We start from the raw sequence: 20,834 nt of genomic DNA, 5'->3' as shown, positions 1-20,834 counted from the left end.
TGATGGTGCAGAGGGAGGATCTCAGATCTCAGCTGGGTGCACACAATGAATGTCTGGATTGCAGCCACCTGAGGGGAATCTGCAGGTGCCAGGTAAGGACCCACTCTCGTGTCAGCATAAGGAGAAAAGGGATGCAAAGGATGGGTTTACAGCCACCTGCCAGGCTGAAGAGGGCATGATTTCCCTCACTATCCTGCAAAATAGAGCACCATGAGATGCTTGTTAACACTTGCAAGTTTTGTGCTCATTCAGACACTACTTGACATTCCAGACTTCAGAGATTAATGGGCAAGCCAGAAATAACATTTCACCATTGTAGCACACATGGCAGGGATGATTGTGTGGCTTTTTCCTACCTTCAGGGCAGATAATGGGATTAGAACAGGAAGAGAGAAGTGACATGCATCATAGGTAAACCACAGTCATCAATCTCTTCCTGTGGCAGCATAAAAAAAGTACAGTCACTCTTAATAGGCTCTGGGATTCCCCATAATCAACTAGAACTTCAAATTTCCCTTTCTGAATATATGTGGTTAGTGCTAGAAACTTTTAGTCAGCAGAGTGGAAGAGGAATTACGTGACAGACTACTGCACCTAAGAATTCCTCTCTTAGAAAGAAGAGATAAATGAAAGTGAAAATGGGCTTGTTGAACCATTTAAGACTTTAAAATAATTAAGGAAAAAAGAGAATAAACACAAAAACTTCTTAACTTGCAAAACAGTTTTATTTCACACTTATACAAAGGTAAAACATTTTAAAACACTTGCAGTAGTACAGATTACATCTACAGCCACCATGTTAACAGGGGACTTCTCAGGCCTCTGAAGTTTCACAGGATTTGAAAGTTTTGAAGCTGATTGTCTATACAGGATAAACCCTCCTGCAGAGCAACATAATCACATAGCAGGCTGTGTGTCACTGCTCTAGAATTCAGAAGGAAATGTGACTCTCCAATTAGTCCTGGATTAACAGTATATGAAAGAAATACTGAAGAAAATGAAGGTACTACTAAAAAAAACCACCCCAAAACCTGTGATGTGCAAAATTTGGATTTGGACTGCATGGATTTAAAATATTCAGCGCTCCACAGATGTCCATGGTGAGCTACTTTTACACTTCAGATGCAAATCCTCTCTGCAGTGCAACTGTCAGCAAGACAAAATTTACTCTCCTGCACCATGGAACTGAACTTTTTAGGTACCTGAAATCCTGGAATAACAGAAGCTCTGGGGATGTCTGGGGAGTAAGAACAATGGCACAAGGTGTTGCCTGGTTATAAACAATAAACTTTGGTCACCCAAGCAGGTTACATTCAAGTTTCATTCTGGTTTCAGGTGATCAGCTAAACACAAGAACATCTATGGATAGCACAGAGCTCCAAAGGAAGAGCCAAATCTACATTTGCTTTCCATTAAATCCAGAAACAACTTGCTATAGGAAAACAGTGTTTCATACAGAAATACAGACAAATATACAATTAATTTTAGAGTCTTTCATGGAAATAAACAACAGGAGACAAATACCAAAAGATAACCTAAAAAACCTTCAAAGGAATAAAAAATACTGTGCTTGTCCCTTCAATCAGTAACCTTAGAAAAGGCAAAGTATCCTTTCCCAGCAGCAGTGGGCATCTTCACATCTGAAGTGAAGTATCTTTTAGTTAAATAGTAAAACACACCAGTTTTTATCCAAAATGGCAATCAGGGAAGTTGTTATGGTAGAGGGGAAGGGACCCTGCCTTGCAGTATCTTCCTTGACCTCTGCAGTATCTCATTTTGGCAGTACTGGGTACTGCAGCCCTCCTTCCCCAATTATCTTTGTTGAAAAAGAGAAATAAACCAAAAAATCTGCCCTTTCAGACTTTGTTCACGTGGCAGAAAACATGCAGAAGGCACAAGCCCAGTTTTTAAACCTTTTCCAGGTTATCTTTTGGCCCAGCTGTATAGCAAGGCAACAAATATTAGTATAAGCTAGTTTTCTTCATGATTCTCAAAAATTCTTGCTCGCTTACTTCCCCATCTCCATCTCGATCAGCTTCATCAATCATTTCCTACAAAACACAGTGTACATTTCATCAGGCACTGGACTCTAAACACAACACAATCCACCCATTAAAACAACAATAAATCAGAGGCACATCATGTGAAAACAACAATGGATTTGACTGCTTTTCATATTTCTGATCTCTCAGCCCTTCTGAAATAGGAGTAAATTCCCACCCAATCCCTGGGAGCTACAGGAATGGTCTGTGCCTGTTAGAAAAGCTCTGGCAAATCAGAATTTACCTGAAGTTCTTCATCTGTTAAATTTTCTCCCAGCTCCTTGGCAACCCTTTTCAAGTTTTTGAATGAAATTTTTCCTGTGCCATCATCATCAAATAATCTGAAAGCTTTCAGGATTTCTTCTTTTGAATCCTTTTCGCTCTAAACCAAGAGTAAAGCATATGTTAATCAGAAAACCCCTGACACTGAGATGTCCCTTTCTCTTATGCTGCCACAAGAACTTCTGCTAAGAGTTCCTACCATTTTTTGTGTCATCATAGCTAAAAAGTCTTCAAAGCTGATGGTGCCACTTCCTTCCTTGTCAATGTCTGCTATCATCTTCTTAATCTCTTCCTTCTTTGGCTCAAAGCCTAAGGCACGCATTGCAACCTGTGCCAAAACAGCAAGACCAATTCTGTTAGGAGGCCACCAGAATTTTGGGGTAAGAGCTGAGCTAAAGCCTGTTTCATTTCCTTGTCCAGAACTCTAGTCACAACCATGGAAACACCTTGGTGTCCTCTACCATCTTCTTTCATCTTGCTGAACAATAATAGTGTTGGTTTGATTTTTTATGGTGTTGTTTTTCCTATATAGTAATGGAAATCCATTGTTTATATCAGGCAGAGGTAATTTTCAGGTTACAGAAATTGAGATTTCAGAAATTGAGGTTTACAGAAATTGAGGTTTCTCATGCAGAAACTGAGCAGAGTGCATGTAAGAAATCAAGGTAAAGGAGGTAAGTAAATTTAAAGTGTTCATGCTTACAAAAAAATCAAACACATAAAATCACAGGGAGACAACTGATATTCATCTTCCCCTTGTACTACTGTATGTGTGCAAGTGCACACACACTGCCTGAGTTGTAATTGAAACACAACTCAGATCTCTTTTTTGTTCTTTTTTAAATTAAAAACCAGGTATTTTTTGGATTACATATATGCAAATATGGTTGTAACTTTCCTGAATGCATACGAAATCTGTGTTTAGTTCTCAGGTGAAGTAAATATTTGATACTCTGATACTCATCCCAGAACAACAAAAGTCTACTTCCCAGGAACAAGCACCTTAGTCATGAAACCTGAAACTGTTTAGTTTCTCTAAAGCTCAAAGCTGTCAGATTTAAACAGCCACACAGAGAAGCCTTTCTGCTTCATGCATTACATGCAGAGTGCACCCCAAATTCAGTCATGACAGCAAGCCATTACTCTTCCTTGTACTCCAAAAACTGCTTTAAAATAGGGTTGGACAAACAGAAAATGCAGCTACAATTTTGAGATCAAAGATATTTTCATCTCAGAGGAAAAAGAAAAAAAAGTTTGAAAACCTTCAGTTCTTTTATGTCAATGCTTCCAGATCCATCAGTGTCAAACAAATCAAAAGCTTCTCTGATCTCCTGCTTTTGCTCTTCTGTAAGTTCAGGTTTCAAGCCACTTTTCTTCCTCTGGGCTGTACCTAAGCCAGGTTTTCTATAGTTGGATGCCTTCAGAAAGTGAAGGGAGAGAACAGATAAGCAACAGCACCTTCCTGGGAGAATTTCAAATACACTTAATTATAAATGAGAACAGTAATACAGTAGAGGTGAGAGATATTTCCTTGCTGCCAATGATAGACATTGAGTGTCTAGGTCAATTTCCTTACGTTGTTGTAGAAAGAAAAAAAGAGATTTTGTTTCTGGGGAATGTGGATTTGGCCTTCCTGTTTTCTGTTTTAAACTGAAGTATTATCAATTCAAGGAATAATGCCAAAAAACCAGGTGGACAGCCTGAAAATGGAGACTCACTGATGTGACCATGACCCTCTGCACCTCCTGCCAGTTGCCTTTCCTGCAGGTTTATGTGAAACATGAGTACAGCATCCTCACAGCTGAGGGTGGCTGCTTAGGGTCTTGGCTGTAAATAAGACTCAAAATCAGCCACTCCTGTGGGAAACAAGTGTAAAGGGAGCTGTGTGGCTCCAGGCTGCCTGTCCATCGAGTAGATGTGGGATCAAGCAGCAACATCCAGTGGGAAAGTGAGATAACAGACGCTCTGTCCCATAAGGAGAACTAATCTGCTTGTGCTGAGCTGGTGCATCATTACCCAGGACACTTCCGAGACTTTTTCTGCCTCTGGTGTAAGCCAGTGCAGGACAGAGTGTCCCACACACCCATACAGCAGGGAAAAACTCCTTCCTCAAGTATAGTTTTGGTTTTAAATCAGCAGCAGACAGATTTTCGTCCTGCAGTCCAATCTGCACAGGATTGTGGAAGGAAAGGCAGTCCCTCCCACCCCCAGCTCCAAGTGGCTAGGCTTTATAGAAGTAAATAAAACAAGCACAAGGCAAGGGATTTGTTACCTAGTTACTGCTGACCAGTGGCTTGCCTCTGCTGAACTGTTAACTTGTTTAGGGTTGGGATCTCTCTTTTAACTAAGAAGATTCCATTTTCTTCTATTTGTTAATGAAATTTCGTTTTCCAACGTGATTTGTCCCTCCCAGGCCGGACTGCAAAGCCATTTGTCTGGCTCACCCCTGACTTCCCTGTGCTGCTATTAACACACGAATCAGACTTTTACTTTTATATGCTGCACTGGGAAGAAGCCACACGAGACCTTTTCCTGCCTCCGGAGTCTTACTGTTCCATTTATTTCACATCTGACTCGTACAAATAAATCCCTTTCAGGTTCCACCTCCGGGCCTGGCCGGTGCCATTCCGACAAGGCTGCCCGGGCCGAACGCTGAGCTGCGGTCTGTGAGCTGTGCCAAGAAGAACCAGGCACGCCGAGAGCCGGTGACGTGTTTTGCGAATCCCGGTGTTTTTCCGGGCGCGTTTTTCCCGTTGAAGTAGGGGGCCTTTCCGGGGTGCGCTGTGCGAGGTAACCGGGCAGCAGCGACGGCCTGGGCAGGGGTGGAACCTGAAGGAGGTTTGCGGGCGGGAGGGGGCGGAGGGGCTCGGGGGAGGCGGCGGTGGGAAGGGAGCCCGCGGCGGGGAGGGCGCGCTCACCATCCGGCCGGGAACGCCGCTCCGGGCTGGCACCGGGCGGGACGAGACGGGAGCTCCGCACCGCCGCGCGCAGCCGGCACGAGCCGCCCAGCCGGCCAATGAGCGGGCGGAACGAGGGCGGGAAGCCGCCCCCCCTCACGGCGCCGGCCAATGAGAGCGCGGCGTGCCCGTGAGGGACAGCTGAGGGAGCGCGAGGGCGGGCCCGCCCGCGGGGAGCCTGAGGGAGCGGCGGCCGTGTCCAGGCAACTCCGTGTCCAGGGAAGCGGCGGGAGCGCGGCCCCTCCGGTGAGACACCCGCACCGGCCCGCCGGGCACCCTCCGGGCCGCAGGAAGCGGCCAGGCCGCCGCCAGTGCAGTTCCGGTGTGTCCGCTCCGGGCGGCTTCCCCCCGGCCGTGTGGAGCGGGCGGGCCGGGACGCGCTTCCTCTCCCTAGCGATAGTAGGACATAATATTCAAGCGGACTTTCGCTGTGTGGGATGGGGAGAAAGAAAAAAAAAAAAAAAAAAGCTTTTTGGATTGGGAATAGCTACGCAAGGGGGCCTTTAGGGAGCTGGAATAAATGATGGGAATAAATTCCAGTACCTGAAGGGAACTTACAGGAAAGATGGGGCAGGACTATTTACAAGGGCATATAGTGATGGGACAAGGGAGGATGGGTTCAAACTGACAGTCGATTTAGATTGGATATTAGGAAGAAATCTTTATTGTGAGGGGGGTGACGGACGGGAACAGGCTGCCCAGAGAAGCTGTGGATGCCCCATCCCTGGAAGCGGTGAATGCCAGGTCAGATGTGGCTCTGAGCAACCTGGTCTGGTGGAAGATGATCCTGCCCATGGCAGGGGGTTGAAACTGGGTGATCTTAAAGGTCGCTTCCCACCCAGACCATTCTGTGATTCTGTGATGTGAATCTGAGCATAAGAGTTACAGGACTCAGGGTTCTCAATTCTTGCTGTGTATACTTTGTTATTCAAAAAGGGAGCTTTATTTTAATCTGCATCTGCCACAGGACCATGGTGTGGAAGAGATTTTGAGTGAAAGATTTCTTTTTGATGTGCTAAGAATGAATAGTTGGTCAAAACTTTAAAGTCTCAGTAGTTTGTAAGTTATGAAGAAGTGGCATTGCTTTCATTTTGCTTAATGAAGAATTCATGCATGTTAGTTGGACTAAACAGAATTTGGTATAAAATATGTTTTCCCAGACTTGAAGGTTAAAGTCAGCATGGCATGACTGTTGTTACCAAGAAGGATCCACACAGAGCTCTTGAGTTTGGCATGTAATTTGTCCATTCTGCTCTAATGAACTTTTGCCCTCAGTCAGGCAAATAACTGAAATTCCGGACATTAGGGCAGGAGGAGGTGGTAGTTCCACACAGCCTGAATGCCAGAAGTGTAAGAAATCGTGGGAATTAACAGCTCTTTACTATCTGCCAGCCAGAAACAATTCCATGGTATTTTAACAGTGCCCCATTTCAGCAACTCTGCCCACTGATTTCTCAAAATAAACACACAGTAAGAAAGGTTGATATGGAAGAAAGCCATGTTCAGGGGTACACTGTTAAATTAATTTTTGGTGATTTGTGCTCTGGTGTGCTGTGAGGATGGGGCAGTAATTTGTCATCTGTTCACAGATGCTGCCCACTGCCCATGGCTTTCAGGGATGTGAATGCCAGGAGACACATTGGACTCCAGCAACTCTCAGCCTTAGCATCCAATGGGAGAACATTCCTGGGGCCAGTGAAATCACATAAATTCATTGTGGATGAAATCACCAAGCAGAGCACATTGATTTGTTCTGCTGTTAGGCTGCTGGAAAGTTTGGATTTGACAAGTGCTGTTGGGCAGCTTCTCAACGAGAGCGTTCAGGCCCAGAAGAAGGAGTTTAAGACGGGGATGAGCACCCTGTTGTTCCTGGTTGGAGCGTGGAGCAGTGCTGTGGTGGAGTGCCTCCAGCAGAACGTTCCTGTTCCAGCTATAGTGTCTGTGATGTCTGAGGGGTTGAACTCCTGCTGTGAGAGAGTCCAGTGTCTTCAGATACCAACACACGATGTGAAGAAAGAGCTGTGTTCTAGCAGAGTTAGGCCAAAGGATTCTGAAAGCAAAACTGGCCAAGCTGGACGTGATGCTCTTACAAATCCTTGGGATTTGCTGTGTTTTCAGAGAGATATTTCTGCAACAGAAGAAGTAATCCAAATAAATTCTTGTTCCCATCAAGGAGATGATTGTAATTTTAACAAGCTCCTGGTTTCACCCTTGGCTGGCTTTGGTTCAGTGGCTTCATTTGTCAAGGCAGCGGGTGACAAAAGTTCACCTGCGCTGTCTGGAAGTGCTGGTACTGCTTCCAGCTGTATCACACGGAAGTTAACCCACAGCAGACACTTCAGTACTCTAGGGAAAGGCCCTTCTGCAAGTCAGCAGGGAAGTTTTCAGGGACACCTTTCAGGACCAGCAGCAGATGTGTGTGGGTGTTGTGGTTTAGGACACCTGGCAGTGGCTCTGAGCCACGGAAACCAGAGCAGCGTGAAGCTGCTACAAAGCATTGCTGCCTATCAGCAAGAGAGAGCAGAGGGCAGTGGCAATTCCCAGATTAATATAGCAGAGATTGTGACGTGCTGTGTGCTGGGCCTGCCCGAGAGCTATTCCTGTGTCTCCCCAGGCTTTGTCACCTTGGTGTCACCAGAGCAAGCCTCAGTCATCAAACGCTTTGCAGACAAACCCCTCCGCGTGCTGCTGATGGATGGTGACCTCACGGAGGGGTACCGACACTTAGGGTTTAACAGACCACCCAATGTAAGGACCATCTTGGAGCATCCCAGTCCACAGGGATGGGCAGGAGATGCGTGGCTAAGCAGAACGTTGGATATTCTGATGAGCTTTGAAGTAAACCTGGTTTTGGTCAAAGGAAACGTGTGCAAGAACTTGATGGAGAGGTGCACGGCCAGCAGGATACTGGTAGTTGGCTGCGTGGCCCGGGATGTGCTGCGTGCCTTCGGGGCAGCCACGGGTGCCCGGGCAGTGACGTACCTGAGCCAGCTGAACGCTGCCTCCGTCGGGAGCGGGGCCTGGGCGGAGCTGTGGAAGAGCAGCGATGGGCGTGCGGTGGATCTGGGCGAGCTGCTGCCGGCGCGGATCAGCGCGGGAGGCATCGCGCTGCTCACGGCCGTGCTCACCACTGCCCTGCCTTGCAAGGCGCAGCTCCTCGAGGACCAGTTCTGGACTTTGCTGTATCGGCTCCATCACGCTCTGAAGGACGGCAGGGTTTTCCCTGGGGGCGGTGCGGTGGAGCTCTTGTGCCTCAGTCACATCCAGGCGCTGGCAGAGCAGCCCGGGCGGCCGGGAAGCGACGGAGCTGCGAGAGAGCTCCCCAGTCCCTGGCTGGCAGAGCATAAACCCATTGTGCTCCAGGCACTGGCGAGCGGCTGGAGGCGGTACCTGGCCGTGCTCCTGCGGAACACTGCGAGGGCCGGCTCGGAGCTGGAAGCAGGTGCCTCCGTGGATCGTCACCTCCAGAAAGCAGCGGCCTGTGGCTCTCCCTCAGCTTACATTTTGGAACAGTTTAGGAGAGGGGGAGTGCTCGGGAGTGGCTCTGAACCCGTCCCTGAGCAGGTCACAGGTTTAAGGGTTTGTGATAACGTTGCAGCCAAGACGGAGGCGTGGAGGAGAGCTCTGGACCTGGTGCTGCTGGTGCTTCAGACTGATGCCGAAATTGTCACAGGCCCCAGAGGGCATCAGATCCTGAACTCACCTGTGTCAAGCGAATTTATGTTTTTATAGGATTTTGAGGATTTGTAAGTCCGTGGGAGAAGGCTGGGTGCTACCTAGATGTCTTTTTATAAAGCAAACAGTGAGGTGTGATTGGGACTTTAGAATGTAACAGCAGAAGTCAGAATGAGAGACAGTCACAAAGTGATTTCTTATTTCTAGAAATGAGAATTAAATAACAAACAAAAAACCACTTGTGGGTTTATCTCTAACCCAGGCCATGCATTTCTAGCTAATGGTATTGCCTGTGTTGATGTCCCCTAATGTCTTCTGAAGAAAGGTGGAGATCTCTTACATTATATTACTGTACTTGTGTTAAATGAAAGAATATTTGTAATTATTTCTTAATTAATACCTTTTTCTTAATTTCTGTACATTGCAAACATAAGAGTTAAACTTGAAATAATGTGAGTGTTACATTTTATACTGAGAGTTTGTATTTATAGATTCTATTTTTGCATATTTATATGGTCCATACATCTCTGATTTCCTAATGTAGACCCTCTGGAATTTCCCTGGTTTTGACCAATTCAGGCTGAATCCTTCCTTTTGGTATTACAGACTGGATGCATCTCTACACAAAATTTTCCTTTACCTTCCCAACTGGATTTTTAGATCATTTCCATGGGGTCTTTCAGCTGTCCTTGCAGAGAGGAAAATGTTGCTGTTAGTTTTCAGTGCTGGGTAACAACTAAATCTCTCCTGGTGACTGAGGCACGGCATTTTTGCTGTGTTACAGCACTGACAGTTTGAAAGCTGGGCATGGAGAGCTGGCACTTCGTTGCAACAGAGAGGTGTGTAACTATGGTGATATTTTTTTTCTGAACTTGGCATTCTGAGTCACACTGAAAGTGAAATGTCTCACCAGTCTGGTGAAAATAGAATGGAAAACGAATGGAAATGGTGATGCTAAAGAGAATCCTTGTATTCAAGAGCTTTCTCATGAAAATGCTCATGGCTGGCAGCACAGATAATAAAATTCATCCACAAATAAGGTTTAGATGCTTATTGGGGGTATCTGTAGTAAAGTCATGTTATGTCTTTGACCTGAAACTAAATATTCTGGTTTTCTGTCAGATCCCACAATTTGGTGGATTTTGGCAAAATACTGTAGGGGCTTACAATTTTAAGTTGGAACAGTAGTTCCTAGTAGCATAAGGATCTCGTTAGAATACAGTTTTGATCATCCTGCAATTTTTATTTTCATTATTAGAAGGTTGGCAATTTATTATGTAGCTTCTGGGCCACATTCTTGATGTACCAAGCTGTGAGAAAGAGTCTGGTAGATCAAAAGAGACAAAAGGAGCTGGGGCTGTTAAGTGAGAATGAAATGGAAACACAGCACATAAATAAATATAAACAGACTCTGCTGCTCTGCAAGTGTTTGCAGCTCATGTTGGGCTTTACACTGTTTTTCTCGAGCCTCCTGTACTGAGCATTGCATAACCCCTGTTCCCAGGGAAAGCTCCACTTGGACTTTATTTGAATAATAGAGTGAAGTGTGTTATGGAAAATCTGCAGACAGGAATTGTATTGAGGTGCTCCAACATCTATTTATGGGACTCTTAGGCACTGGGAGCTGACGCACCAAATGTTGAGAAAGTCCAAAATGATGTAATTTTTCCAATCAGGCTTTTGAAAAGCACATCATGATATATTTAAATGTTGTGATGCCAAACCAGGACAAGAGGTTTTCAAAAAAGCTGTCAGATGTTACATTTGGATTAATTAATGCCTGTTTTTGTACAGGCCAATGAAATGGAACCGTTTATAAACTGGGTACATCCTGTATCCTGGGTTACTTAAAATTCTGTCTGATGTGCACAGAAGATTGCCATGCAAGCTCTCCTCAAGGCATCCTCTCCTGAAATTTGGGATACAACATTCTGCTGTGGCTCCCTCAGCCCCAGGTCTGCTAAAGCTCTCTGCACCATGGAGTGGAGATCCCGCGCATGTGTGCCATGGCGCTCGGCACAGAAATGATTTCAACATCTGCCACAGCTCCTGCCAGGCAGAGGCTCCTCCTCTGGACACAAAGGCTGTTTGTGTAGAGCATGGTGTGATGGCAGAGCTAAGCTTTCACATGTGATGTGCTTGGGAAATTGGGAAATGGCTGAGATTCAGGAGTTGGCACATCTTGCTCCCCGCTGGAACCAAGTCCCAGTCAGGTGCCTTGTTTCTCCCTTGCATCCCAGTATCATCATTGCCATCTCACTCCACCTTCTGTTTGGGGCTGATGGCATTGTATTTCACATTTCTCTTTATAAAAAAAAATTTTATGCGTCTGTACCTTGAGGATATCCTGAAATGTAGGAGAGGTCTCGTAATTCATAGCAACCAGACCGTTGTCCCAAGCTGAGCCAGCCTGGAGGGCACAGCCCCCTGCCAATTCTGTCCATGTAAGGGACATGGACCAGTGATCAGTGGCTGTCAGGAGGCACCTGAGAGTTTGCCTGCTGCCAGGTGTGCTGAAAATGGGAGCTGGGAAGTGTGGGAGACTGTGTGTCCCTACAGTGCTCCCCAGGCAGGAGAGGAGTGACTCTGGGAGGGTGAGGAGAAAACTGTTAAGACTGTTTGTTTGCACTGAACTCCTTTAGATACCCTAGGCCAGGGCTGATGGAGAGGCTGGGAGAACATTTTCCTTTTTCTTAGAGGAGGGAGTTGGAGAGGGCCATTGAATCTAGGAGAAAAGTTATGGAGTGACAAGAGATTTTCAGCTCTGCTCACAAGGATGAGGTGACTGCAGGCCTGAGTCATCCCATCAGTCACACTGCCAGCAAAAAGTCCTTCTGAAGAATGGGAAGAAGTGACCTTCTTCCATGCAAAGCAGCTTGGCTTCCCATAACCAACATCCACAGGAGCTGAACCAACATCACCAGGTATCAAGTGAATGAAATGTCTCGTAACTGTTTGGGGTTTTTTGTATCTTTTTGTTTGTGTGTGATTTCTATAAAATTCCTGTGTAAATTCCCTGTTACATGAAAGTGCCAAACTCAAATGGGGCTGAGCTGCTGCTTCCAGAATGGACTTGCTGTTCTGGAACCAGCTGAATTGCCAGGACTGCTGTGAACAACAGGCACTTCTGGCAGTAACAGAGGCCCATTACAAGCCTGAAGATTTGTTTTACCCACTTTTATCTCTCTCTCTCTGTAGATAGCAGTCCTTCCGAGATAACTCCACACCAGCACAGTCAGAGCATACTTTGTATGACATAATTTGAAAAATCTAAAAATTACACATTTAATTCCTCCACCTGCCACCAGCATCATTGTATTAATTAACCATTTATTGCAAAGCTGCAGGATCAAGCCTTTTTTTTTCTAACCAAGCATGAATAGATCTGCAGTCTTAAAGGGCTTTTTCTTTACAGATAATGTTGCTCCAAGAACTAATGTCCACAGGGACGATTCCAGCCCAGGTGAGAGAAGAGGGAGAGCAGCTCAGGTGCATGCACAAACCAGGGACTGGGGCTGATACTGAATAGTGGGAGGGAAAAAAGAACACACCCCTCTGTTCTGGCTTCCTACCTGTTTATTCTGCTCATAATACCCATTTCTGTAGATTTTTGAAGAGCACCCACAGTTGTGCTTCTGCTGATTTCAATGCTGGTTTGCTGTGAGTACTGAGATTCAGCTTCTTGCACTGTGTCCCTGAAAACTCTGTAGGGCCAAGGGCACTTTGGGGCAGAGATGCAGAATGGAAGGAGAGAGCAATTCCCCAATTTCTCCTTCCACATCAGGCCCTGGATGACCCCTGGGGAGTGGCTGCATGTCACATTTAATCAAACCCCAAGTTCCCAGCAGCCATGTGTTCCCACGGTGAGAAGTGTTTGGGAGGAGTCTTTCTCAGAGAGTGGAAAGAAAGGCTGGGCCATGATCATGCACAGATGGTGAAAGAGCTCATCAGAAAGGAGAGAAACCAAGGGCTGTATTTGGTTTCCCTGCCTAGCAGAGATTCAAAACAAAAAACTGTTTAGTTCCTTGGGGACCAAGTGCTACTCCAAACAATAGGATTATTTTTTCATTATTGCAGGAGTAGCAAAGATAGCATGCAGTTTTGATTTAGAAGTAATGGGAAGATTCACCTCAACTGTGTTTTATTCCAGCTGAAATCAGTAGAATGGGGTTTAGTTCACAACTGTTGTCCACTGTGTTGTGAGACCAAATATTTAACCAGCATTGCAGATTTGGAGAGATGACTGAAAATAACACAGTTGGTGAATTTACTTATTTCCAAGGTATAATTTGAGTCACTGCTTTCACTGACTACACTTAAAAACAAAACAAAAACAATCAACAAAAACTTTTTATTTGTCAGGACTGGAGAGCCAGAATCACCCCACAGGAGTTGTATAAAATAAATTTTGTTTATATATATTGTATTTGTACATATATTCACACATTCTGGAGCAGAACAGTTTCTCAATCAGCAACATTAATTTACAGTGTAGTCATACAACTCTAAACTGATTCACCCCCTGTTTATTTCAAAGAAAACCATCCAAATACCTCCTTTTATAGAATAGCTACCTATTATCAGTTGGTTTTTGGTTTTTTTTTTTCCAAAAGAACCTTGTAGAAAAAGGATCCCTCCAGTAAACTGAAAGGAATTGTTTGGGGTATTAATTCCTGTATCCCATCTGCTGCTCCCTGCATTTGCAGTTCTGCCTGAGTCACAGCTCCTAGATAAGCCTGTACCAGTTTTAGGGGGAGGGAGCACAATTCCACATGTGTAATTCCATATCAGTCTAATGTCTGTGATCCCCTGCACTGATGGAAATTAACTGGTACACCTGCAGCAATACAGATATGCTGATTAGATCAGATTAATTACCTGGCAAAGCCCTGCTAATGTGAGATTATTCCAGCTCCCTGAGTATTCCTTGCTCAAGGTAAGGGGCAGTCATTGCTCAGTACCTCTCCCTGTCTTCATCTCTTGGTTTATGTGAGTACTGTTTAAATACCCACCCCAACCATCCCACCCAAACTCTGGTGCTTTCTGGAGCTCTTCAGCTGGGACAGTTGCTGATGGAAACATTTTCCTGGGACATCCAGGAAACTTGGATGTCATTGGCAGTAAGAGAGCTTTACTGGAGCTGAAGCCCAAATCTCTCTGTTTATCTGAAGTACCAGGCAGTTAACTTGAAAAATGGCCATTTATTGTGACCCTGGCTGTGCAACTATTGAGGCTTGTAATTGACATCTCAAACACAAGAGCAGTGCTGTGAAAAAGCACTGAGAGTTGCCAAATGTCAGCGGTAATTGCTATACACAGAGTCACTGTGGCTAATTTGGGAACTGCTCTCACATCTCTGCTCCAGTGCTGGATACTTGGGACAGATTCCCAGCAGAGCTTGAGGAGGGCCTCCAGCTTCCCAAATTCCTCTCACAGCCATTCATAAGGCCAGTGAAACTGTGGAAGAAGAGAGAAGTGTCAAGGCCAGGAGAAGCTGGAGGAAATCCAGTGTCTCTTGTTTGTTCACATCTCATTACTAAACAGACATTATTATTATTATTATTAAAGTGCTGAAGAAAGGCCTTCCAAAAATACAGGAGTTAATTTAAAATAATTTTTTCTGTTCCAAGAGGTCCTGCTTGAATTAAATGTGTTTGAATTAACTGTGTTTGCTCACCTTGAATGGGAATTCCCAGATGCTTTTGCTGATGTGTGTGTGACAAGATGTAATTTCCCAGATATGTTATTCTCAGGAGACTGGTGGGGAAGTGGAAATCACATTTGGGTCCTGGATTAATACAGGGACCAATCCCTTTCTCATTAAAAACATCAGTGAACTTCCCTTGGTTTTGGGGATTGGTCCCTGAGAAACTGAATTTTGCAAAACCATGATTGTCCTCCTTCTAAATACTGGCAAAGGGTGGCTTTTGGATATTTCTTAGTGACAAGAAATGCAACACCGAAGACTGCAAATGAAGGAGTGCAACCTTCATTCAAAGCCACTCTCTCTCAGATGAAGCTCTAGTAGCAATAACCATTGCTGAGGGATGACATGAGCACATTTCCCTCAGAGATGCCATTGGTTGAGCCGTGCTATCCACTGAAGAATTTGATGAGGTTTAGAAGCCCAGCCCATCCCTGGGTTAAGGGATGCCTCCTGCAGGGAATGTCACATAGGAAGGGCAGTGAGCTTTGGAAACAGGCATATCCAGCTCTGTCAATCTGTTTCTTATCTTGAAACTGCAAACTCTGTAGAGAAGAAACTCTTTACTCTGTTCATGTGGTATGTAACAAAAGGAGGCCTTGGATCAGGAGTCAGAACTGTTGTAGGAATGAATGAATGTTTGACGTCATCAAAGATACAGTTTCTTCACCTCAAAGGAAATTTCCTTGATTTGCAAAGCTGATGAAGCTGATGGAATTTCTCTAAAAGCCTTCTCACTTGGCCATACACCATTCCCACAAGTCTGAACTCCACAGGGATAATATCAGAGTAGCTCTTGGAGAGTAATAGTAAACTTTGACAATGAACACAGTAGCTCTTTTTTGGAATGTGGGGTGAAGATTAAACCACAGCAGTTATAAAGTGCCAAGCAGAGCTCTGAGTAGTCCTACAACACACAGTGCAAACTCAGAGGAGCAGAACAGTTTCTCCACATCCGAGCTGGCAGGATGGAAGCAATGTTCTCTTTTCAAATGCCTGGGAAATGAAGTGAGGCCACAGTATATGTGTGAGGGGTTGGAGATTCACTAATTCTTTTTAACATCTCTTTGAAATAATTCCCTGTAATCTGCCATCGTTTCCTTTGCAAGCCATCTCTTTATTTATGGCTTTAATACTAATCTCCAGGGCTGAGTGTCTGTTTGTCTTGGTCTGACAAAAGTGTTGGAAGTTGCCCCTTGTCACATTTCCTGTATTGCTGATGCAGTGCTGGGTCAGGCAGATTTGTAGCAATGCTTTTAATATTGCAAGCAAAAAATGAAGAGATTTTATTGCTGCAGGTTAGAGGAAAATCCTTCCTTCTCCTCTTTGGTTTAGTTGAGGTTGTTTTGGTTGTGGTTTATTTTTTTAAGTGGAAACTTAAAATGCCTTTTAGAATTGTGCTTTCATCTGTCTGCCTCTTCCCCTGCTCTGTTTGCTCTTGAGTCCCCAAAATTAGCAAGAGTAATGTTCTAGTTTGCAGTGCAGTAGGAAAGAATAACTTGACTTTCTAAAATGTAATAAACAGTGCAAGACCTGGAACAAGTACAAAACCTTCAGACAAGGTGAAAGCCCCCAGAAGAATACCTCCATTCAAAAAGTCTGGGGATGTCTGCAAACACTGCCAGCAGCTTAAGTCTTGTCCTTTTCCTTTCCAAACATGTGTATTAGGTTTTCCTTTAAAAATACATACTGTATCCCTGAACTCTTCCACACTCCCAGTCAAAGAAGGTAGTATTTCCTTTAGACCAATTGATTCATACACAAAATAAAAGATGTGAGACATTATTTTGGTCTTGGTTGTTTCCCTCTTGTGATATTGATGAAAACATTCTCTTTGAAATGTTCAACCTTTAAAACCACCAATCATCTCCAGCTCTTGAGGGTTACCTGGCTCCACATCTCAGGAATTCCACAGGGCTCACATTCACTTCTACCTGACCTGATCCAGCTCTGTTTAAAATGTCCCTTATCCTCTGGGGCCTGTCTGTGCTGTACAGGAAATCTTACAGTGGAGAAATAAAGTGCAGTGTACAGATTTGTGTTTTGGTTTGGAATGGAACTGTGATCTTCCCTCCTCTTGGTATTTTTTACAACAAAATATCTGCTTTGCAGACAGGGCAAAAATGTTTTGTTTTGTGTAGGAAGCTCAGCTACAGACTTAACCTTTCTGTAATGCCTCTAGGCTAAATCAGTGAAGATAAAGGCCTTACATCACACCATCTGTTCTGTACCCCCAAATGCACATGGGATGACTTAGAATAATATGGCTAACAGATCAGGGTAATTTGTTCCTTAAATATGAGCTTTGTCACTTTGGGGTCAAATATGATGGAGTGAGAGACTGTCTGTTGTTTAGTGTGTCATCTGTTCCACCTGGGTGACACCCATCTGTTTGAGTGTCCCAAGCAGAGGATAATTTTGTAGCTGTGCTGTTGCCAGCAGCCAGAGAAGGATTCCTTGTTGCATTTATTTACTTCTTTTTATTTGTCTTAAAATCACTGCTGATTACGGTCTGACTTTCTCTTTGTGGTCAGATGAAAACAGCAGTGAAAATTCCACTGAAATTTGACTTACTGGGAAGGAGCCACAAGTGGTCTAGGATTTATTCTTGGGTTGTTTTGCTGTGTCACCATCTTTTATTAGCTGGTAATTTCCTGTTCATCCGTGACAAAGCAGTCAAACAGCACATCCTCTGCAGTGGAGGTTGTCCCTGCATGAGTAGCTTTTTGTATTTTAAGTCTGGGCAAGAGAGAATTCTTCATAGGGGTAAAAAATGTGTGTGGAAGGAAGGGATTAATATTAGGATGATGGCCTCATCATCTGATTTGGCCTCTTAAATCCTTCTGGAAGTGCCAGGTCTAGAAATTCCCGCAATTAATTTTCTTACAATCCCTTCTGTATTCTGCTTCTAACAAAGTCCTGTGAGAATGACTGCAACAGATGAGAAAATTAACTGAGATTTGAATCACATTTGAAATTGGCAGGAAAGTGAGGGGCTTAAAGCCAAGCTCCACAACGTCCTCAGATACAGAATATTTGGGATCAAGAGCCCAGTGTTTGCTTCTGAGGAGAACTAGGGCTGCTTGTGATTTGCTGCAATCAATCAGTCAGGACTTTGCAGTCCCCTCAAAGAGATGTCACTGGGAAGGAAGTGCATCCTGGGGGCTTGCCTGGGGAACAGCACCAGCTGGGGCTGGGACCCCTTCCCGCTGTTATCTGGAGTGTGGAAAAGCCAGGCTGGAGAATATCATGCATCCATTTTTGTTGCTGTTGTTTTGTTTGATTTTTTTTAGTGAGTTGGTTAGCCGAGGTTGGATGCAGTTGATAACAGGGATACCTGTGAGAACTGTGTGACCTGCTCAGATGTAATTCTGAGGGCATTAATTACATATTGCTGACATTTCAAACCATAAGTAGAGATCAGTGTTATGTTGCAGCCTTTGCAGTAATCTGAAGCAGCTCTGTTCCACAAGAAATTTTGGAGACAAGTAACCACTTGAAGCCTAAAATTGTTCCATTGTCATTATTGCTCTTTGTTTTCATTTTTAAATCTTGCAATTAGTGTTCTTAAAAAATAATAAATAAAGCAAAAGGCAAATGCAGACCATCTGTGAAACAGAAAGAAATTGTTAAAAGCTGCATCCACGAGGATCTCTGGGAAGAGTGCCACAACACAATAAAGCATTCAGCCAGCATGATATAATTACAAATTAAACATCTCTAAAACAAATTCCACATTGAAAATAAAAATGAGTTCTGCTTCTTTCTTTGTGGTGGAGGATCATATTAATCTCAGTTCTAGAAATTACCACCTATCCTCCTGCAAACTGCAAGGTCTGGGGGGTCTGCATGCCCTCCACAGGTGGGGTTTTGGAGGGGATGCCTCATGGGGCATTGCTCAAGTCCATGTTTCAGTCAAGGCACTGAGTTCAGGAGGATTTAGAGCAAGTGTGGAGCTTGCTGTGTTTTTTAGAGCTCTGACATAATGGCAGGTAATTCTGTATTCATGGCTTACAGAAATGTGCCTCTTGTTCCAGGAGATGGCTCATTCAGCTCCTATCAACTGGGTTCATTGAAATAAAGGGCTATTGTCGATTATGTTAAGACATAATCATTTTACACTTAACTAGAACACAATCTTCAATATATTCTCATTTCTTGCTTTTATCTAAAGGAACATTTTTCTGGTTTAAGCCAGACTGGATCTGATGGCTCTTGGGGCATGCTTGAGGTAAAAGTTCTTTCAGCTAAATCATCTAAGTATTTGTAATGACAGCTTATGTGATCATTTACTGCTGTATTTGCAAGAGGAACAAATGGAAACTTTAGTCCTTGAAAAAGAAAAGCCAGTAGGCAAATTCTGTAAATAAATGAAATTGATGATGACACAATATTTAAAATTATTGCTGAACAATTTTGTCATTTAAACAAGACTCTTTTTTCCCAGGCATAGCCTGCCTTTCACAGAAAAGCGTTACCCTCAGTTTTAGAGGTTAGTTCTGTCTGTTAAATAATCTGTCCTCTCCATCGAAACCAGAAGTATTCCTAAGAACTGAAGATGACTGTAATGAAACAAAGTCTCCAGTATAAAATTTCTCCATGAAGATCAGATTAATCCTGAGACTGAATAAACAAATGTGTTTCTCAGGAAAGCTGAAAGTAGCTGCAAGAAAATGGTTTGACCTGGAAAGGCACAAAATAATACACCAAACACAATACAGTTTTTGGAACCTTCCTAATTTAAACCAAAAGAAAAATCCTCTACCTCATGTATGTAATTCTAAATAAATAATCAGTTATTAACATGTTTGGAATAGGAAAAACTGAATTTTCTGCTTTGAAGAGGAGCATAAACCAATGGCTTTTAAGGGAAGGCCCATCAGAGTTTCTTTTGGACATCTGAAACCAATGAAGATGTCCTTGGTCAACATGAGTACTGCAATAAATGTAAAAATTCAAGCTTCTTTGCTTGCTGATCCAATGTTTTGTTTTTCCCTTGTGATACTGTTGTAGAAATAGCAGCCATGTATTTAATTGTGAATTTCTTTACTTAGTTCTGGAACTTCAACCTTAGAGTTTTTTTTTTAGATTTTTCAAGACCTCTGAAGGGAGATGATTTTATTTCAGAATTCTGTTTGATGTGCATTGTAAGCTTTGCTTTGGTCACAAAAGCTCCTGTTTCTGATTGCAATTACCACCAGGGTATTTCTTTAACAGAGAGGTTATCTGGGGAAATAATTGCCATTCTTTTTATCCAGTCTGTTCATCTCCATACTTCCACTTCTCAGCTCTCCCCTCATGTCCTAGGTGTGTTAAATCAGGAAGCCTCAGCCCTGCTGTCACCTGAGCTGTGCTTCCTGGCTTTCCACCTTCTGAGAAACCATTCTTTGGACAGAGTGCCTTCTGCAATTAGCCCTCTGTGCCTTCTGGGATAAAGATGAGCAGCAGCAGCCCAGAGCTCTTGTGCTCAGTCAACTCAAAATGACAGCTGCTGTTAATAACAATTAAACTCATTAAAACCAAGTCCACTGGTGGTTTGTATGAAGTGAATGCCTGCTTGCTCACTGGCTATTTAATTGATGTACAGACTGTCAAGCAGACAACAACAGCACTGACTGGAGAGATGCTATAAATCCAGCTGACTTCCTCCATTTTCAAATCTCCAGAGACTGCTGACAAAATTATTGAGATTCTTTTCCCCTCCAGTGAATAAGAAATGCTGAGTAAAAGGATATTACATAAATTGGCTGACATTTGGAGTGGACTAGCTAATTCTCATTGCCTCGTGTGTGGTGGCTGTGTGTGTATGTGCACATGTGCCTGGTATTGTCAATGAGCTCCCTGCCCACTCCCCTCTGCTCCCAGCAGGCTGCTGGGAGGCTGAATTTTGGGGGTTACGTAAGAGACAGTCTAGGAAAACATCCCAACCATGTGGAATTTACCCTCAGCACTAACCTCTTTCCTCCATTGTGTCATGCACTTAAAGAAATGATTTTTTGTTTAGTGGCGTGACGGGGATGTGTCTCATCTGAAAAAATGAGGTCTGTCTGTCGTGGGGAGGGAGTTGGGTGTACCAAAATTGACTTTTGCTTGCTTCTGCTTTCCATGGGCTGTGGCTGCAGTCCCTGGAGTCAAAAATCTCTCCTTTCTCTAACAGCTGGGAGTTGAAGATCA

General features: G+C 43.9%; 2 protein-coding genes across 3 annotated transcripts; one reads left to right on the top strand and one right to left on the bottom strand.

Moving 5' to 3' along the window:
- Positions 1-703: 703 nt before the first annotated feature.
- LOC132072432 (uncharacterized) lies at positions 704-5,325 on the bottom strand. The gene is made up of 5 exons (XM_059470744.1): positions 5,243-5,325; positions 3,587-3,742; positions 2,524-2,652; positions 2,287-2,424; positions 704-2,051 (listed from the first exon to the last, which is right to left on the bottom strand). The coding sequence occupies exons 1-5, from the start codon at positions 5,243-5,245 to the stop codon at positions 1,962-1,964; spliced, it is 516 nt and encodes a 171-aa protein (XP_059326727.1). The 5' UTR covers positions 5,246-5,325; the 3' UTR covers positions 704-1,961.
- On the top strand, positions 5,041-9,400 carry BBS12 (Bardet-Biedl syndrome 12). 2 transcript variants are annotated; one of them, XM_059470743.1, is made up of 2 exons: positions 5,041-5,114; positions 6,871-9,400. In XM_059470743.1, exon 2 carries the CDS (start codon positions 6,887-6,889, stop codon positions 9,011-9,013), a length of 2,127 nt encoding a protein of 708 aa, XP_059326726.1. In that variant the 5' UTR covers positions 5,041-5,114; positions 6,871-6,886; the 3' UTR covers positions 9,014-9,400. The 2 variants fall into 2 exon arrangements, with proteins under 2 accessions (XP_059326726.1, XP_059326725.1); XM_059470742.1 differs by lacking the exon at positions 5,041-5,114 and adding an exon at positions 5,445-5,527.
- The last annotated feature ends 11,434 nt before the right edge of the window (positions 9,401-20,834 follow it).

This window comes from Ammospiza nelsoni, chromosome 4, assembly GCF_027579445.1.
Source record: "Ammospiza nelsoni isolate bAmmNel1 chromosome 4, bAmmNel1.pri, whole genome shotgun sequence".
Classification (NCBI taxonomy): domain Eukaryota; kingdom Metazoa; phylum Chordata; class Aves; order Passeriformes; family Passerellidae; genus Ammospiza; species Ammospiza nelsoni.
Note: the sequence above shows the minus strand (reverse complement) of the source record. Positions and strands in the feature narration are given on the sequence as shown.

Excerpts from the sequence above, each read along its gene's own strand:
- LOC132072432 (XM_059470744.1), bottom strand. Across the intron at positions 2,653-3,586 it reads TTGACATAAAAGAACTGAAG|GTTGCAATGCGTGCCTTAGG; the intron begins GTTTTCAAACTT and ends GTTTTGGCACAG. Across the intron at positions 2,052-2,286 it reads TAACAGATGAAGAACTTCAG|GAAATGATTGATGAAGCTGA; the intron begins GTAAATTCTGAT and ends TGTGTTTTGTAG.
- BBS12 (XM_059470743.1), top strand. The coding sequence starts at position 6,887 with ATGGCTTTCAGGGATGTGAATGCCAGGAGACACATTGGACTCCAGCAA.